The sequence below is a fragment of the Pelophylax lessonae genome (assembly GCF_965119305.1).
Source record: "Pelophylax lessonae genome assembly, chromosome: 2".
In the NCBI taxonomy this organism is placed as follows: domain Eukaryota; kingdom Metazoa; phylum Chordata; class Amphibia; order Anura; family Ranidae; genus Pelophylax; species Pelophylax lessonae.
Window position 1 is genome coordinate 164,308,373 of NC_138769.1, and position 19,575 is coordinate 164,327,947.

The following is a 19,575-nucleotide window of genomic DNA, read 5'->3' on the forward strand; positions in this document are numbered from 1 at the left end:
ATTGATGTTGGAGAGAAGGCCCGGCTCACGGCCTGTGCTCTAATTCATCCCAAAGGTGTTCTATCGGGTTGAGGTCAGGTCTCTGTGCAGGCCAGTCAAGTTTTTCTACCCCAAACTCGCTCAAACATGTCTTTATGGACCTTGCTTTGTGCACTGGTCCAAATCATTTGGCTGAGGGGGGATTATGGTGTGAGGTTGGGTTTCAGGGGTTGGGCTTGGCCCCTTAGTTCCAGTGAAGGAAACTCTTAAGGTGTCAGCATGCCAAAACATTTTGGACGATTTTGTATTTCCAACTTTGTGGGAACAGTTTGGGGATGGCCCTTCCTGTTCCATCATGATTGCGCACCAGTGCACAAAGCAAGGTACATAAAGACATGGATGAGCGAGTTTGGGGAACAACCCTTTTAAAAATAAACTATATGTCAAAATATAAAAAAAGGTGCATTAATATTAGAATTTATTTGAAAATGTCATGAAAATGATCGTCCACTCAAATATAACATATTGTTCTATTTTAAGCATGAAAGAGGCCGATTTCTAAACTTCCACCATCTCACTTTTTGGGTTGGAAATGCCAAACAGGTAAGTTATTAAAATGCTGCACACATATTGTTCCATGATTGTCTTTGCAGATTGTGAAGAGCTTCCCTTGTCACTGCCAGAAGCATTTGCAACATTAGGGCCAGAACATCAGGGCCAGTGCTCTCTCTTTCTAAAAAAGATGATATACGTATATAAATATACGTAGAGCCCTCCTAGTTAGACTGCCAGGCAAATTTCATTTTTGGCTCCATTGTAATCAGTGGATTGCTGGCTGATTGGTCTGGCCTACTCAGGATTCCTAGGGTGAAAGTTTTATTGCTCCCCCAACCCCTGAAAGAAGCTTCCAGAGCATAGGTATGGAGATTCAAATGATTACCTGAATAGTTATCATGCCCTCGTCAATTCCTAAAAGTGGGCCTCCCGAAGGTGGCTGGGGAGGTGATAACTATGCAGGAGACCTGACAGACTGTTCTTTCCTCGTCAGGGAGGGATCCCATACTCCTGGGCTGCTGCCCCTAGGAGAAGAAGTACTAAGACAAGAAACCACTGTTTGGGCCTCAGTGCCTGCTGTACCAAGGGCCTGAGGAGGACTGCTAAAAAAAGGATACCCATTAAGGACACTGTTTCAGAGTCCGGGTCTGGAGGAGGATGTTGTAATTTCCACCTTTGAGGATCTGCCTGTGGAGACTGGGTGGCAGACAACTCCTAGGACACCGTGAGTAAAGATCTGACTGGGGACTGACAGTTGCGCAGGAGCAAAAGGGAACCAGTTGCTAACAATCATCCTTATGGTCTACAGCTGTGGGGCCTTAGACATACCGATATCCCCAGCTACCTCCAGAGAAGCTGCTATTGAGAATCTAGAGAGAAGCTTGTTCTTTCTCTGTTTTTGCTGGCCAGTTTGGAGTATCCCGTGACCTTGAACCCCTCTCCTGTTAAAGTTCTTGAGCGATAAGTAAAAAAAGACACCCTATTGGACTGAGGTTTAATTATTGGTGTGCTTGGGTGACTGGTGGTCTCTGTACTATCTGGGAGAACTTGTCTGTCTTCAGCAGCCCCTTCAGGGGTAAGCGCTACATACATCAATATTTTTTTTAATAAAGCAGCTAATTAATAAGACTGACTTCATAGCAGAACACTAAGCATGGAAGAATGTCTGGAAACCATTATTTAATGCCCTGTGGCGACAAGTTAATATCTCAAATTAAAGAGAATCTTCTTGAGATCTAAGGAGCTTTGTTAATAAATTACTCAATACACTTCGTTATCACCTAAATGTCATAATATTAAGAAATGCAAAGACATATGTAATAATCTAGTCTCATAATTCTGTATTATGAAGAACAGATGTTCTTCAGTAGAACTCTGCTCATGCATGTGTATACAGTGACTATGTGAAACTGCTGTGAATTTCAACTAAAAAATAAATGTGATTCACAGCCGAAATCTCCCTACAGGCTGCATCATTCTACTGTGACAAGTTCGGATTTGAACCTTTTGCCTACAAAGGTCTTGAGACTGGTAGTCGAGATGTGGTATCACATGTTGTCAAGCAGGATAAGGTAAGCAAACCAGGATACAGTGTATAGTATGGAATCTATATTATTTGATTATAGAAGGCGCTCATTGTGGTTTAGTGCAATTTTAACTCACATTATACATTTCCACATTTATTTTATATATAAGGTAATAGAAATAATGAAAATAAGACAATGCTTAAAGCAGAAATAAAGGCAATATATGGTACTTACATCCTCTCCAACAGTGAGGGGTAGGCAACCTCAGCACTCCAGCTTTTATTGAACTGCAAGTCCCAAGATGCATTGCAAAAATCTGACACCCATAGGCATGACTCCAAAGTGAAGGTGGATGATGGGATTTGTAGTTTCAGTGCAGCTGGAGTTTCAAGTTTCCCACCCCTGCCAACAGTCAGGGTCCCTCACAACTGCAGGCATCTTCTTCCTGGTCTTCAGGCATTCTCCTTGTGCGGTGTGGCGTGACCTAACTCCTGCGCTTGCAGGGTCCGGGCAGAAGACCAGGCGGGTAGGTGTATTTTACAGCAGAAGAGACATGTTAGCCTGCCTGTTCCCAGTCTGTTGTAAAATTGACTTTAGTACGGCTTTAAGATTAAAATACATAACTCAATTTACATATTTTAAGGAACAAAGAAGTCCCAGCTTAACACCAAACAGGGCTAGCTTCATCAACTTCAAACAAAAGATCACATGTCACCATCACACTGAAATATTTTATAATCTAAGGGCCTTGTGCTGATAGGCATTTGTTTGCTTCAAGCTTGTTATGCATTTCCATATAAGTACATGGGAATACAAAACTGCAAAACCAGCTTAAAGCAGGTCAAACGGATGTCATCGACATTAGCCCAAAATCGGTCAACACAGACCCTTTGTCTGACGTACTAACGGACAAATGGGACCCTGTGTGGCCCTCAAACATTGAACGTTCTTCTGTTGGTGACTTTAGCCAGATTAAGGAGCGTTTTGGTGCATTGGTGATATTTGATCCATTATTAGTTTTCAGGCAACATGGTAACATGGTAGCTACCTAGGAAATCCTATTATATTTGAATGGTAGAAGGCAAAATCAGAAAAGAAAGGGTAAAATAACTAAATAAATAAACATACACAAAACGTTCAAAGAATGTTAGGGATACTTCTATGTGTTTCTCTTCAGTTATGATTAAGCAAATTTAATTTGTGAAATCCGTCAACTGTTCCTGTTCGTCTGTCCATGATGCTTGTCATGCCTGGATTTTAGTTTTATCAATAAAGTCCATTTATCTCTTTATGCCGGAGTGCGTTCTATTTTTCCTGTGCATTGGACAAGGCTTCCATCTTCACCGGCCTTCTTCCGGGTTCGCTGCGTGAGTGGCCGGAGCCGTGATGATGTCAATCCCACGCATAAGCGCGGGAGCTGCCATTTACGGCACAGGACTTTGAAGGAACGGCCCAGGTGGCTGTTCCTTCAGAGTGCATGCACCGGTGATATAACCGGCAGCATGTACAGTAAATATCTCCTAAATGGTGCACGTTTAGGAGATATTTACAGTACCTTTAGGTATGCCTAAAGGTATAGGCTTACCTATAGATAAAAATAATGTATGGGAGTTTACTCCCACTTTAAGTAGAACTAAGGGCAATTTTTTAAAAATTTTACATAGAGTAAGGGAGGATTATAACCCCATAGGTTTTTTGCTATCTGTGTGCTTTTGGGGGGGGGGGGATTTCCCTTTACTTCCTGTCCCATAGCCTAGAACTCGATGAAACCAAGGCGCAGATTTTTTAATTGTGTGCAAAAAACCCCGCAAAAATGGCTCTGGCTACGAAAGGGTTAAAGGATAAGTTCACCTTTTGGAACATGTTACCCGGATAAGATTTATTAAGAAAAACTGGCTCCTAACTTTTTTAGCTGGCTACTAGATTAAAAGCAAATTTGTAAAGCCGTGCAATAGCCAAAACAGGAAGTGAAAGGAAATCTCTCCAAAGAGAGGGAATTTATTGATGTCACCAGTATTGGTGTCCCCTCTGGAAGATTTCTCCTCTATTCCTGTTCTGGCAACGACCCGAAATATGGAATTTTATTTCACTTTCACTGTCGGTGATAATGGTAAACAATACAAATAGACGGTGAATCCCCCTGATTGGGGCACAGACAGCAATAGACACCTGGTGTCAGGTGTTCTAATCCCTCTCCACTCTATGCATAACTAGGAAAAACTTGGGTCTTTAGATCTAGTTTAGTCACATTTACAGTATGCCTATGGCATGTGTTAATGCTGCAAATGTGTAGAGCACCTTTGGCCAGCAGCCTACCTTACCTCTGAACAGTAATCTCCTGGCTCCAGTACTAATCTCCAAATAAAACTCTCCTTGTAGCATCTGGAATTTGGCAACAACACACGTGTGACTTTCCTCACACCAGAATGTTTAAAGATTATCTAATTGTCTTTCTTGAGACTATGTTATGGATTGCTTTTTAAAGAAAATTAAGTATACAAAGGATTGTTCTGTTTTGTATTTTAGATTTATTTCGTGTTTCAATCTCCACTAAATCCGGATAATCGAGGTACGTTTTTTTTTAAGTATTTTATTTTATGCTGTCTACAGTATATAAATAGAAATGTAAAAGGGTGTGCGAACCTTAAAATAAGATAGATGCAGCACTAGTAGTAATGTGTAGTAAATGTGAAAAGAGAAAAGATAGTGCACTTCTAAAATTAACTGGCATGTACAAACATACTGTAAATCAAATACAACTAAAACTGGAATTTATAAATGCAAAAAAAAAATAATAATTAGTGCAATAAATGAAAATCTCTCAAATGATTGAAGACACTGGATTCTTCAACTTTAAAGAGTTCATAATGAAAGGAACCAGTGATGAAGTGGCGCGATGAGATTCACGAATTCAAACAGGTATACTCCAAAAAAATTTTGTGCATATGAGTGGCCCCTTGCTGCAATAAAATAAGGTGATAGCTTTTCTCACAGTGGCAGTGAAGTGAACCAATGACACCCAGTGGTAACAATGAATTCATACTAATTGGGAGGTTAGAGCTTTACACTGGTAAACAGATACTTTGTAGCCGGAGATACATAAACTGATCTTTCTATGTATAATTCTCCTGGATCTGTCCGCTCCTCATGCATGTAGATCTCATATGAAACGAGTGGCAGAAAGCACCAATGCATGGATTTCCCAACAATGAAATAAATACTAAAAGTGCCTTATCCTTAAAATTCGGTTTAATGAAAAAGAAATACACTTACATATACTGAGAAATGTACACGCAGAACAGTGGCTCTTTGTGAAATAACACAATGTTTGGCGGCACGGCTTGCTCCCCCCGACGGGTTTCCACTTACGAGTCGTCGGCTGGGACTGGAGCTCCATTGGTGCTTTTTGCCACTCGTTTCATATGAGATCTACATGCATGAGGAGCGGACAGATCCAGGAGAATTATACATAGAAAGATCAGTTTATGTATCTCCGGTCCAGTGATGTCCACGAGTTCCTCAGCCGTCCTGGGACTCGCCCTCCTGATTGGCTGAGATACAGCCACGGCGCCATTGGCTCCCGCCGCTGTCAATCAAAGTCAATAAGCTAATAAGGAGAAAGAGAGGGGGTGGGGCCGAACAGCAGCTCCGTGTCTGAACGGACACACGAAGCTGGGCTCAGGTGCCCCCATAGCAAGCTGTTTGCTGTGGGGGCATTTAATAGGAGAGAGGGGCCAGGAGCAGTCACAAGGGACCCGAGAAGAGGAGGATCCGGGCTGCTCTGTGCAAAACCAACTGCTCAGAGCAAGTAAGTATAACATGTTTGTTTACAAAAAAAAAAAAAGCGAGACTTTACAATTACTTTAAAGAGAAATTTGGTATTAAGAAATAACAAATCTTCATTCTCACCTATGTACAGATTATAGAAAGTCATTCACATTATTAAAGCCGACACGTTTTAATAGAGGAAGGGTTAAGTTTCCTGTAAGGTGTTTTTTTGCTGTCTATGGCTCATTGGGGTGACTTACCTTCACTTCCTGTCCAGCAGACACTGAAAGAAAATAAGAGGAGATCTCTCCAAAGTGACTCGTGGACAGTACAACTGAAAATTCCAAAAATGTTGGTTTTAACATCACATTCTGTACTGGGGACAGTGTTCACCAATATTCACCCAGTGGGAAGACATACAGTAAAAAAAGCTAACAGGGGTTTAAAACATTACTGTGCACTTGTCTCAATCCAAAGCACTAAGTTTTCCTGACACTAAGAGGAAAAAGGTGACGGGGGAGGGAGCTCAAACACACAGCCTGTGATTGACAGCCTTAGCCTTTCTGTGTGCTGTGTGAAAGGGGGTGTGTCCCTTCCTTCCAATTAGCTCTCAAAGCTCCCCTCACTGAGCTCAGCAGACTGTATCTTCATCTATCTGCCTCCTGCTTTCTGGAGCTCAGACACTTTAAAAGAGAAATTTGGGATTCAAAAATAATAAACCTTCATACTCACCTATGTAGATACAGCATCGATTCGATGCTGCAACTGTCCCCAACTGGCTCTACACTGAAAACTTAGCAATCAGAGACCACTGATCACACAGCTCTTAGAACCACCCTTAGCTCACCGGAGTGCCGAACTGTGAAGGGGTGAAAGTAGTTGGCACAGGCTTTCAGTGGTGTGCTGAGAGGCTGAGCCAGCTGCTGGTTAGGAATCTGGGTGGATCCCAACAGTATTGTCGGTATACCTCCAGAGCCCGAACTGACTCTGTCACATCATGTTGGCTGAATCTGGGTCACAGGAGTGCAAAACTAAGTGCACTCATGTAACCCACAGAAGTACATACTTCTTCTTTAAATATGACCTTTGTTTACAACATGTCAAATAAAGCAGAAACTACAGGGGCAGCAAACCGCTCACCGTAAACCCAAGAGGAGAATGTGCCACCAGGACCACTGAATAGGCCACTAACTACCAACTGCCTAAATGCTTCCAACCAGATAACAACCAGGGGAAAGTCTGAAGGAAATCTGACTGGTGAATCCACAGCAAAACCCACTTGTAGCACCCTTCTAGGTAGGTGCTGGAAAAGAGTATAGTTTTTGGGTCTTTCTGCTTGCCAGGAAGATTTCCAGTTACATTTATAGTGCTCTGTGCCTACCAGAAAGCAGGATCTATTGTTAAGGTCTGCTCATGGTGCTCAGGTGCAGCTCAGCTTGTCTGAATGTTTCACACAATAGGGAGGCATATTGGACAGTAGGAGGAAACCTGACAAGGGCACAGGCATTGTTACAGCCCTGGTGTTTGGCAGAGGAATGTGCCTCTGTGCATGCTGGGTGACTGTATAAATGTCTAGAGCACATGTGCTCTGGATTTTCGGCTGGACAGTGGGGTCATCGGAGAGAGGGGGAAGCTGCCCTCCTCTGTAAAAGCTGCCAGATAGGAGCTGAACCCAGATGTCCTGCAGAGCTGACTGGAAGGAAGACATTGGAAAGGATTTTATTCTGCCTACAGTGAGTATATATCTGTGTCATGGGGCCTGTCATGTGAGGGCCATCCCTTCAGTAGAAGAGTCAGTGGACGGGTGTCAATCAAGGGGATGCTAGAGAGTGTCCTGAAGAAAGTAGTGGCAGTATGGTTAAAGCAGCGTGTCTGCTTCCACAAATAACCTGGTGAGGCCAAGTTAGAGTTGTCCTCATCTACTGTGAATAGTTCCATTTGGAATATCCCACTATTTCCTTCTCCCATTCACTGTTTATTGAGTAACGAGCAAACAGGAATAAGGTTGGGATATAAGTGAACCCCCCCCCCCCCCTGCAACTGTCTGCAGGTAATCAGACGGAGGCTTAAGAAGTCAACACACAGTAAGCCCTATGGGGACAGTGCTACACACTGTATGAAAGAGCACTTTAGCAAGGGTCTAATAAGCATTCATTAGCAACTATGAACCAAAACATAAGTCAACGAAAAAAAAAAATACATACAATGCAGTTTTTGTCCAAAATCTAAATGTCAAAATACATTTGATCAAGGTATTACTATTAATCATATATTGATCTACTTTTTAAATACCTTAAACTATGTAAACCTCGTGACTGTTGTTTTCACACCTATTATATATATTGCAGATGTGTGAGAAGTAAAAATAACGAACTGCGTGTATTTAGAATTATGGTGCTTCTCCTAGCATCTACATGCCTATGTCAACACTAGTAAGTTTTTTAGCATTAAAGCAGTATTAAACTCAAAAGTAAACATTTAGGCCTCATGCACACAGGAGGTTTTGCTAGCTCTCCTAGACCCCTTTCCTCCTGGTAGCAGTGTTTTGGCAGGAACAAAACGCTTGACACTTGTAAACACGTTTAGGTGTGTTTAGGCGTTAATTCATTTAATTGGCCAGAAATGGGAAGGTTAGGAAAGATGGGAAATTTAATTTTATTGGGGGACTTTAATTACCCAGATATAGACTGGGCAGAAGGAACCGCGCATTTGTCTAGGGCTCGGCAGTCCCTAAATGGTTTGCAGGACAATTTCATGGGTCAGATGGTGAACGCACCGACAAGAAACAATGCGGTACTAGACCTACTGATTTACAACAATACGGACCTGATCAAGGATATAGAAATACAGGGCAACTTAGGAAAAAGTGACCATAGGTCAATCAGTTTCAGTATAAATCATAGAAGTAGGAAACACAAGGGTACTGAATGTCAAAAGAGCCAACTTCCCTAAACTGCGCTCTTTGCTAGACAATATCAAATGTGATAGAACCCTAGGAACAAAGAACAGGGAGGAAAAATGGGAGTGCTTAAAGAACATACTAAATAAAGGGATTGGCCAGTGCATCCCAAAAAGGAATAAGTTTAAAAGAGCAAAAATAAACCCTGGGTGGCTAAACAACACCATAAAAATGCATATTAAAACTAAAGAAAAGGCCTTGAAAAAATACAAGGCTGAGGGGTCATAAGCAGCATTCCAACATTAAAAAGAGTGCAATAAGAAATGTAAAGGTGAAATCAAGGCAGCTAAAATAGAACACGAGAGACATATAGAGGAAGAGAGTAAGAAAAACCCCAAGAAATTCTTTAAGTATTTAAATAGTAAGAAAGCAAGACCAGAACACATTGGCCCCATAAAAGATGATGAAGGGAATCTGACCACAAAGGACAGAGAAGGCGAAAGTGCTAAATAAATTCTTCTCTTCAGTTTTCACGAAAGAACTGGGGGGCGACACTAACCCAGCTTGTAATGTTAAAATAAATAATACACCTCAGGAGGCACCCCCATGGTTAACAGAAGATAGACTTAGAACTAAACTTGAAAAACTTAACATAAATAAATCACCGGCACCGGATGGCTTGCACCCGAGGGTTCTTAAAGAGCTCTGCCAGGTGATAGCCAGACCATTGTTCTTGATCTTTATGGATAGTCTACTGACGGGTATGGTGCCAGCTGATTGGAAAAAAGCCAACGTGGTACCAATATTTAAAAAAGGACCGAGATATATCCCGGGTAACTATAGGCCGGTTATCCTAACATCAGTAGTCTGCAAAATGTTGGAGACCTTAGTAATAAAAACAGTATTATTAGTAGCAATCAGCATGGATTCATTAAAAATCGCTCTTGCTAGACCAATCTATTAAGCTTCTATGATGAAGTGCGTTGCAATCTAGATAATGGAAGGCCTGTGGATGTGGTGTATCTGGACTTTGCCCCCCAGGCCATTTCATGTGGCCCTCCCACCTCTCATGCAGCTGTCGCAGCCACCTTTTCTCTGTAGTCGGCAGCAGAGAGGACAGAACTCCTTTGCTAGATCCTGCAGTACTCTGTGCAGCTGCAGAAAGGCTCGTCTTTCCCCCCCTCCTCCTCAGCAGTTCGCATCAGAGAGGAGGGCAGAACCCCTCCTACAGATCCTGCACCTCTCTGTGCAGCCGCAACACCACCTTGTCTCTGCCTCCCCTGGTCTCAGCATTCAGCAGACTCTGGAAGCTGACTCCAGCCCCTCTCTGGTTCTCCTCCAGACCCTGCACTTATTCCCAGATCCACCCTCTGGTAAGGAGGTGCATTGTGATGTAAGGGTGTAAGGGGGCGTGGAGTGCTCTGGACATCTAATCTTACAGATATAACCGGCCCTTTGAGGGAAACCATAATGCTGATGCGGCCCGCGATGAAAATGGAGTTTGACACCCCTGCCCTAGAGGATGGGATATCCAGCACAATCTCTGTATTTGCGGACGATACTAAGCTAAGCAGGCCAATATCTTCTTTTCAGGACGTGGTAACCTTACAAGCAGATCTGAACAAAATAAATGGGGTGGGCAACTACATAGCAGATGAGGTTTACTGTTGAAAAATGTAAGGTAATGCACTTGCGTGTCAAAAATACGAACGCAAGTTACTCGCTAGGGGGGAACCTCTGGGTAAATCTAAGATGGAAAAGGACCTGGGGGTCCTAGTGGACAACAGGCTTGGCAGTGGAATGCAATGCCAAGCCGTTGCAAGTAAATCCAACAGGGATTGGCATGGGCATGTATAAAAAAAGGGGATTCACTCCAGAAATAAAGAGATTATTCTCCCACTTTACAAGACTCCGGTCCGGCCACATCTTGAAAATGCCGTCCAGTTCTGGGCACCGATCCTCAGAAAGGATGTGCTAGAACCGGAGAGAGTCCAGAGAAGGGCAACAAAGATAATTAGGGGAATGGAGGACATCAGCTATGAGGAAAGACTACAAGCATTGAACTTATTCTCTCTGGAGAAGAGATGCTTGAGAGGGGATAAGATATCAATGTACAAATACTGTACTGGTGGCCATAGCATAAGGGAATTTAATAAGACACGTGGCCACTTACTAAAACTAGAAGAAAAACGGTTTAACCGTAAACTACGTAAGGGATTCTTTACTGTCAGAGTGGTAAGGATGTGGAATTCTCTTCCACAAGCAGTGGTATCAGCAGGGAGCATTGATAAGTTCAAAAAACTATTAGATGGGCACCTTACAGACCACAACATAAAGGGGTATACAATGTACGGTTAGCAACACACACACACACATACACACACAAACATTATGGGTTGAACTGGATGGACTGATACCTTTTTTTCAACCTCACTAACTATGTAAGAATAATAAATGAATCTGGCCATGTAAATGAATTAACACTCAAGCACTAAACGTGCCTAGTGTTAACATGCTTTTAGGTGCATCAAGCGTTTCCTCAGAAAAGCACTGCGTCTCCTGGATGTGCTGGTTGTGATTGATTTCTGCCTCTAAACGCCTCTCCTATAAATTCTAGTGTACATGAGTCCTTATTATATGGCAGCTTACCAATTCTTAGAAGTGGTGGCTGCATTCATTTCTTTTTTAGGCTCCATTGACACTTGATCTTTTCCGCCCACGATTCTAAAGAGCTGCATAATGCAGGACGCATTTCCCAAAAACAGGGAAAAATAAATAAATAAATAAATATTTTTTATTTTTTAGAGTATCTCACATTTTTGTAGATATTTTATCTGTCTTTTCATGCGACAACACTGAATAAATGACACTTTGCTACAATTTAGAGTAGTGAGTGTACAACTTGTATAACCGTGTAAATTTGCTGTCCCCTCAAAATACCTCAACAAACAGCCATTAATGTCTAAACCACTGCCAACAAAAGTGAGTACACCCCTTAAAGTTAAAATGTTCAAATTGGGCCCAAAGTGTAAATATTTTGTGTGGCCACCATTATTTTCCAGCAATGCCTTAACCCTCTTGAGCATGGAGTTCACCAGAGCTTCACAGGTTGCCACTGGAGTCCTCTTCCACTCCTCCATGAGGTTATCACAGAGCTGGTGGATGGACCTTGCTCTCCTCCACCTTCCGTTTGAGGATGCCCCACAGATGCTCAGTAGGGTTTAGATCTGGAGACATGCTTGGCCAGTCCATCACCTTAACCCTTTAGCTTCTTTAGAAAGGCAGCGGTTGTCCTGGAGGTGTGTTTGGGGTCGTTATCATGTTGGAATACTGCCCTGTGGCCCAGTCTCTGAAGAGAGAGGATCATGCTCTTCTTCAGTATGTCACAGTACATGTTGGCATTCATGGTTCCCTCAATGAACTGTGGCTCCCCAGTGCCAGCAGCACTCATGCAGCCCCAGACCATGACACTCCCACCACCATGCTTGACTGTAGGCAAGACACATTTGTCTTTATACTCCTCACCTGGTTGGTGCCACGCACGCGAGACACCATCTGAACCACATAAATTTATCTTGGTCTCATCAGACCACAGGACATGGTTCCAGTAATCCATGTCCTTAGTCTGCTTGTCTTCAGCAAACTGTTTGCGGGCTTTCTTGTGCATCATCTTTAGAAGAGGCTGTCTTCTGGGATGACAGCCATGCAAACCAATTTGATGCAGTGTGCGGCGGCGTATGGTCTGAGAACAGACAGGCTGACCCCACACCCCTTCAACCTCTGCAGCAATGCTGGCAACACTCATATGTCTATTTCCCAAAGACAACCTCTGGATATGACGCTGAGCACATGCACTCAGCTTCTTTGGTCGACCATTGCGAGGCCTGTGGAACCTGCCCTGTTAAACCGCTCTATGGTCTTGGCCCCTGTACTGCAGCTCAGTTTCAGGGTCTTGCCAATCTTGTTATAGCCTAGGCCAGATCCTGAGAGAATTCTTTGCCATGAGGTGCCATGTTGAACTTCCAGGGACCAGTATGAGGGAGTGAGAGCGATATCACCAAATTTAACACAACTGCTCCCCATTTACACTTGAGACCTTGTAACACTAACGAGTCACATGACACCAGGGAGGGAAAATGGCTATATGGGCCCAATTTGAACACCTTCACTTAGGGGTGTACTCACTTTTGTTGCCAGTGGTTTACACCTTAATGGCTGTGTGTTGGGTTGTTTTGAGGGAACGGCAAATTTACACTGTTACACAAGCTGTACACTCATTACTTTACATTGTATCAAAGTGTTATTTCTTCAGTGATGGCACATGAAAAGATAAATTAAAATATTTACAAAAATGTGAGGAGTGTACTCACTTTTGTGAGATATTGTGTGTGTGTGTATATATATATATATATATATATATATATATATATATATGTTACTGTTTCAACTCTGGTATGGTGCTTGCAGGGGCAGACTGGCAACTTTCGGCCCAGGGGGCAGGTATAAACCAGAGGCGCATGGTGCAGTGACTCGGCCCCCCTCCCACTCTCCCTCTTTCTGTCCTCCTCCAGACCCCCATTCAAGGCTGATGCCCTGCTCCCAGTACTCTCTACTCACCAGCTGAATCAGGGTTCCCAACCTGGCCAGCAGGGGGCAGTTGGGGGGAGCTGGGACAGCTTGGTTGGGGCTGGTCAGGGGAGGAGAGTCTCCAGTGGGACGTGGAACCAGCCTCTGCTCAGAAACAGTTTACACCATCCTTGCTGGGGGGAGAGGGCTGCGCTCTGTCCTTGTCTTTATCCTGCACTCAGTAAGTCAGTGGTTGGGACTTTTTACTTCTCTTCACCAGGAATGCTTTAGGCATGTCTCTGGCAGAAGCGGTGCAGCCTTTTTACAGGATAGAGCGGCCCAGGGGGCAATTGCCCCCCTGCCCCAGTCCTCCCCTGGGTGCTTGCAATATTGCCACTAGAGAAAAATTGAAATTCACCTAAAAACATCTGAATAAAAATGACAATGATGACAAATTACTGTACCAGTAATGTTTTTCCTACATTTTTAACAGAGATGGGTGAACATTTAATCAAGCACGGAGATGGTGTGAAAGACATAGCTTTCCAGGTTGAAGACTGTGAATTTATATTTCAGGTATTGCTAATTTGTATTATCAGTTTAAATTTTTAGTGGTAGAATGTCACTTTTTTCCCCACAGAATCTATATACATAGCACAGGGCTCGACAAAACCAAATGGCGACTGGAAATCGCATTCTGGCGCCTGGGTTACACCGCAGCAGTGGTCGCGATCCTCCCATGTGGCCCACCCGTGGGTGCATGGACTAGCATCGGGCTGGCCGATAATTGAGGCCACAGCTTTGCAGCCTGCTGGAGCGGGATACACGCTCCAATGTGCGAACCGTTGCCCTGGTGGACGGTGCTCTCACTGCCCGCCCACCTCTGACATCATCTTCCCAGGTTGACAGCTGGGCTTGATCGGGCGCCCTTTCCTTACTGCTGCTGAATGGACAGACAGGGAGTGCCTTCTATCAGTGCCACCTCATCATTGCTTATCAGTTCCACCTGTCAGTGCCCATCTGTCCCACCTCATCTGTGCCTATCAGTGCCCATCAGCGCAGCCTCATCAGTGCCCATCAGCACAGCCTATCCGTGCCCATAAGTGCCACCTATCAGTGCTTATCAGCACAGCCTCATCAGCATTGCCTATCAGTGCCACCTGTTAGTGCAGCTTATCAGTGCCGCCTAATCAGTGCAGTCTAATCAGTGATTATGAGCACAGCCTCATCGGTGCTGCCTGTCAGTGCCCATCAGTGTTGCCTATCAGTGCCCATCAGTGCAGCATCATCAGTGCCCATTTGAGGAGTAGGGGGAGAGGGCACAGCCCCCACCTCCTCCCGCCTCTTTCCCCCTCTTCTTACCACTTCCAGCACTGAGCTGGCAGAAGTAGTGATGCCTCTGTCAGCCTTATAGTAGAAGGAACGTGCGGTTCCCCCATCCCTACAATACATGCTGCGCCCAGGGCAGCCAACCCTTTTGCCCACCCCTTGTCCTGGCTCTGAAGGGAGCACACATGAGCAGGGCAAGGTCAGGACTGAGACAGGAAACAAGGGGAGCAGGGAGCTGGATGCAGGGAGCAGGTCGAAGAAACAAGGCACAGGATTGGGATCAGGCAGGGGCACGGCTCACAGGAAGAACACTGAAGCACTGAACTTCAATCAAGGACAGAGTTAAATAATTTCCACCAGCCTGCCAGGTGCAGCATAATTATACTGATAAGCTGGTTGCTGGGAGACAAACGCTTGTGCCCTCCGGGACTGCACCCTTCAAACAGCAGCACCACCAACAGGTGACCCAGGTAACACAAGTCCTGACACATAAAGTGATAGTACCCATATAGTTACATGCTGATATAAAAGACTTTGTGTTTAATCATTTAACAAAATAAGTATTTTTGAAAAAGTGTTACATTTTATCAGACAGAAAAAAGAATAAAAGGCTGGCATTACATGTTCCCAAAGACCATGTTAATTGTGCCTCCTCCTTTTACCAGACATCTTTTTAATACCCTACATACTATTTATTATAGTAATATACATGAAAAGAGTATACTTCAAGTATATGTATACAGTTAAGATCCTAAAAAATATTCTCTCTTTACAGTTATACAGTATATTAAACCTTTTCTAGTCTAAAAATGTTCAGTTAAGATCCTGATAAATATTCTCTCTTTACAGTTATACAGTATATTAAACCTTTTCTAGCCTAAAGAAATCTCAGGTAGCAGAAGGTTAAAAGAATGGCACCATGTGCCTGCAAAAAACCATGTTAACTTTTAAATCGATCCCTGAGTCCCTGTATGACCTTCTGTGCCCAAATCAATAATAAAGCAGAACTAAAAGAAAGGAGGACTAGGGAAAGAGCACCTGCAATAGAAACCTAAAAGTAATGGCATAAAAAAAACAAATGGTCCATCGAGTCTGCCCCATTTTTTGTATGTTTTTATCTGGCATTTGAGACACTATTCCTCCCACTGACATGAGGCACTAACACGAATTGTGGGGTATAATTCCTCCCACTACTAACACCAATGATGGGACAATATTTCTTGTAAATGTATATTTCTTAAAACTACATGTATAGCTACAGTATTAAAGTTCCTATTTAAGTTCATCATGAACTTAATGATGGCGAAGTTATTCGAGAAAGGTGTCACTAGTAGGCATATTTTGACTGCCCTTGAGCCCCTAACTTTAGGTTATGCAGATGAGTGGGGGTAGCAGAACTCTTCTGATCCAGGTTTATCAGGAATTAGAAAAAATAGATTTTTGTCTTACCGTAAAATCCTTTTCTCTGATGTTCATTGACGGACACAGCTCCATATCTTCTTTGACCCTTGGGTTATGCTGCTCTCTATAGGAGTAGGACATTAGTAAAAAAGTAAAAAATATATAAAAAACAAGTTTGACTACGCCCATAGGGCAGTCCCAGGGGGTATACTCCCACTTCCTGCTCTAGCTCTTCAGTTTTGTCACAAGCAGTGTCAGAAGAACATAACCCCCAACTCATTAGAGGGGCGGGTGCTGTGTCCATGAATGAACATCAGAGAAAAGGATTATATGGTAAGACAAAAATCCAGTTTTCTCTTTCGTTCATTGACAGACACAGCTCCATATCTTCTTTGACCCTTGGGACATCCCAAAGCAGTGTCAACAGGAGGGGTGGGGATAACACAGCAATAAACATACTTCCCAAAGGCTAAAACGTAGCAAACCAGGTAAAACAGGAACTCAACCAGGAAACAACTTGAGCTCACCTGGCAAAAATTGTCACCCACAAAGAGTACTAATCCTCTTCAACAGTGGCCTGCAAAACCTGACGTAATAAGCCACACCCTATGCGTTTCGTCACTACGGCGTCATCTGGAGCGTCGTAGTGACAAAAACGCGTAGGGCGTGGCTTATTACGTCAGTACGTCACTTCCGGTAGCGGTGGTTCAGACCGGTGGAACACGGAAGCGACACAGTCTGGCGGACCCTGCACGCTGAAAGTGAACTCCTATAATGTGAGTGGATTTAACACCCGTTTCATCTTATATACTACATACTACGCAATGGAGGCTATTTTCACCCTGACTGCCCGAACCACATCCAAAGAATGTAAGGCAATCTCTTCAGGGTCCTTAGGCTTTTAACAGAAGGAAAGCAACACAATGATTTTATTTAAATGGAAACCAGAGACGACCTTAGGAAGGAAACTGGCAGATACGAAACACCACTCTATCTCCCTGAACCACCAAATTGGTGAACAAGACAGCTGCCAGCTCCGACACCCTTGGTGCAGAAGAAAAAGCCACCAGGAAAAATCTACCTTCTGGGACAATTTAAGCAGAGGAATCTCGCAAATATTTTCCAATGGCGGTTACTAAAGAACCGACACGCCAAGTTGAGATCTCACGAGGGCAATAGAGACCGTACTAGGGGAGCCAAATGAAAAACCCCCCTGAAAAAAGGTGCAGACCACACAGAAGGCATTGCCAAAGGATGAAGAAAGCAAACCTCCAATGATTGAACTTGGACCTTGATGGTACCCGAGGCCAGGTGCCGCTTAACACCTCGTTGGAGGAAACCAACTCTGAATCACCGAAAAAGAGTGGGAGTGAGCCCCAGGGGATTCACATCCGCAAAGTACGCTCCTCAAAGGTAAATCTACCTAAAAGTAGAACTACTTGCTTGCAGCAGCGTGGGAAACACAGATTCAGACAACCCTCTAGCCTTCAGCACTTGGCTTCAACAGCCAAGCTGGTAAAGCCAGCGACTGTAAAGCAAGATGGAAGATTGACCCTTGAGCCAACAGATCTCCTCTGAGAGGAAGTTACCAAGGAACATCGACGACCAACCATAATAGATCTGCGTACCAAGACTGGCTAAGCCAGTCTGGAGCCACTAGGATGGTCGTAATCCCTTCTGCCTCGAGCCTACGCAGGAATCTTGGCAGAAGTGCCAGAAGAGGAAAGCCGGATTTCAGACCGGCCCCAAAGGAGCCACCAGTATATCTGTGGCGTCGGCCAGAGGATCCCAAGACCGTGCCACAAACCCAAACACCTTCCTGTGGAAATGAGAGGACCAACTCGGGATACACCACTGATAAAACACCTCCCTCTTGCAGAGGTCTCGTGTGGATGAGATTTTGGAACTTGTCCAATGTGAGGAATGCCCTGGCTGAGGCCGAGTCCAGAACAAACCCATATAGTCCAACTAGCTGAACGGAACCAAAGCCAATAACTGGAAACTAAATTTCCAACCAAACTTCTACAGAGTCCACACAGTAATCCCCCGGTTGTCCGTCAGAACAGTTGGAGACTCTGCTCGTCGATGAAGATCACCCAGGTTCTCCAGTACCACAATCCCCTGCTGATGCAACAATGCCAACACCAGGGCCAACACTCATGAAAGCCCCAGTTGCTGAGGTGAGACCTCTTGACAATGCTCCTTGCCCACGGCAAGCGAAGGAAGCGTGGATGACCGACATATAACGGAATATGACCCACATATTCACAGGTGATTTCTTAAGATTGGATGGTCTTGGAGGAGATCAAACACATTTGGGATTGCATTGTTCACAGCAAATATTGGGACTTTTGAGCACTGTGTTTCACTTTCTTTATATATTTTTTAGCTTAAGTTTACTTGAAGCGCGGTCAATTTATTTACTTGTTTATTTATCAAGCTTTCTTTGCTTTATGACATGCTGCTTTATGTTTTGGTAATAATCTTGTGCCCAAGTGTAGGGGTACCTAGTCACCTCATCCATCAGTACATAGTTTATATCTACCTGATTGAAATACGTGACCTCGGGAGTATGAAAATCTAGTTGAAGTGTGACACACGAATTGTGGTTAAGATTTAATGTGAGAATAAACATGACGGCGCTTTGAAAGACAGGCTTGTTTAATCTGTAAAAAAAAGAAAAAAAGCTGTTTGCAAAAGACTGGGCAAAGTTCTGAGCTCAGTGACATCACAGCCAAATCAAATAAGCTAATGGAGTGAAGAGCTGGCGAGAGGGCTTCACGCGGAGGAAAATAACGCAAAGGCTTAGAAGCACAAATTACTCCGTGATTAAAAATATATTTATTGTAAAGATCAGCTTAGGAATGTATTTGCTTAGTGGCTTGTACCCACTTGGTTCATAATAGATAATGTTACACCTAACAGAAATTATATATTTTTTTTCACAAGATCTGCCGTACACATCCTAATTAGGCTGTTGGCCTGGTTATATAGCGCAGTATATTTTTTGTCCATGTTCCAGATGATCTCAGAATAATGGCCACATAACTGTCTTTTTGTGCCAAGTCAATGAAGCTTTGTAATTTGAATCTTTAGACAGAGATTTCATATTTAACATTAACAAAACAATTACAACTTACAACATTTATGGGAAAAAAAAGAGGGGGGGGGGTTAAACTTTTTCTGAAGTATTGAGCTGCAAAATTTCTTTAAGGCCCTGTTCACACCTGAGCATTTTTCAGCTCTTAAAATGCTAATTTCTGAAGTCTCAAACTACCAACAAGCAAAATCCCATTCATTTCAATGGCCCGTGTTCACATTAGAGCTGCACGATTCTGGCAAAAAAGAGAATAACTATTTTTTTGCTTAGAATGAAGATCATGATTCTCTCTTCTTTTTTTATTTTAAAGATATATATATATATATATATATATATATATATATATATATATATATATATTATTAACTATTTGAAATAAAACTGTGAAATGGATTACCCCTTGTTACTGCTGTGGGTACTGCTGGCTGAAACTGTTGTGGGTACTGCTGGCT

At 43.4% G+C, this 19,575-nt stretch overlaps 1 protein-coding gene across 1 annotated transcript in view; it reads left to right on the top strand.

Moving 5' to 3' along the window:
- LOC309545738 (4-hydroxyphenylpyruvate dioxygenase) overlaps positions 1–19,575 on the top strand; it is a 75,392-nt gene that overhangs the window by 15,070 nt on the left and 40,747 nt on the right. Inside the window, exons 3-6 of the mRNA XM_082245082.1 lie at positions 520–582; positions 2,001–2,105; positions 4,587–4,629; positions 13,787–13,869. Of these exons, the coding sequence (XP_082101208.1) occupies positions 520–582; positions 2,001–2,105; positions 4,587–4,629; positions 13,787–13,869 (294 nt within the window). The remainder of the gene's footprint in view (positions 1–519; positions 583–2,000; positions 2,106–4,586; positions 4,630–13,786; positions 13,870–19,575) is intronic.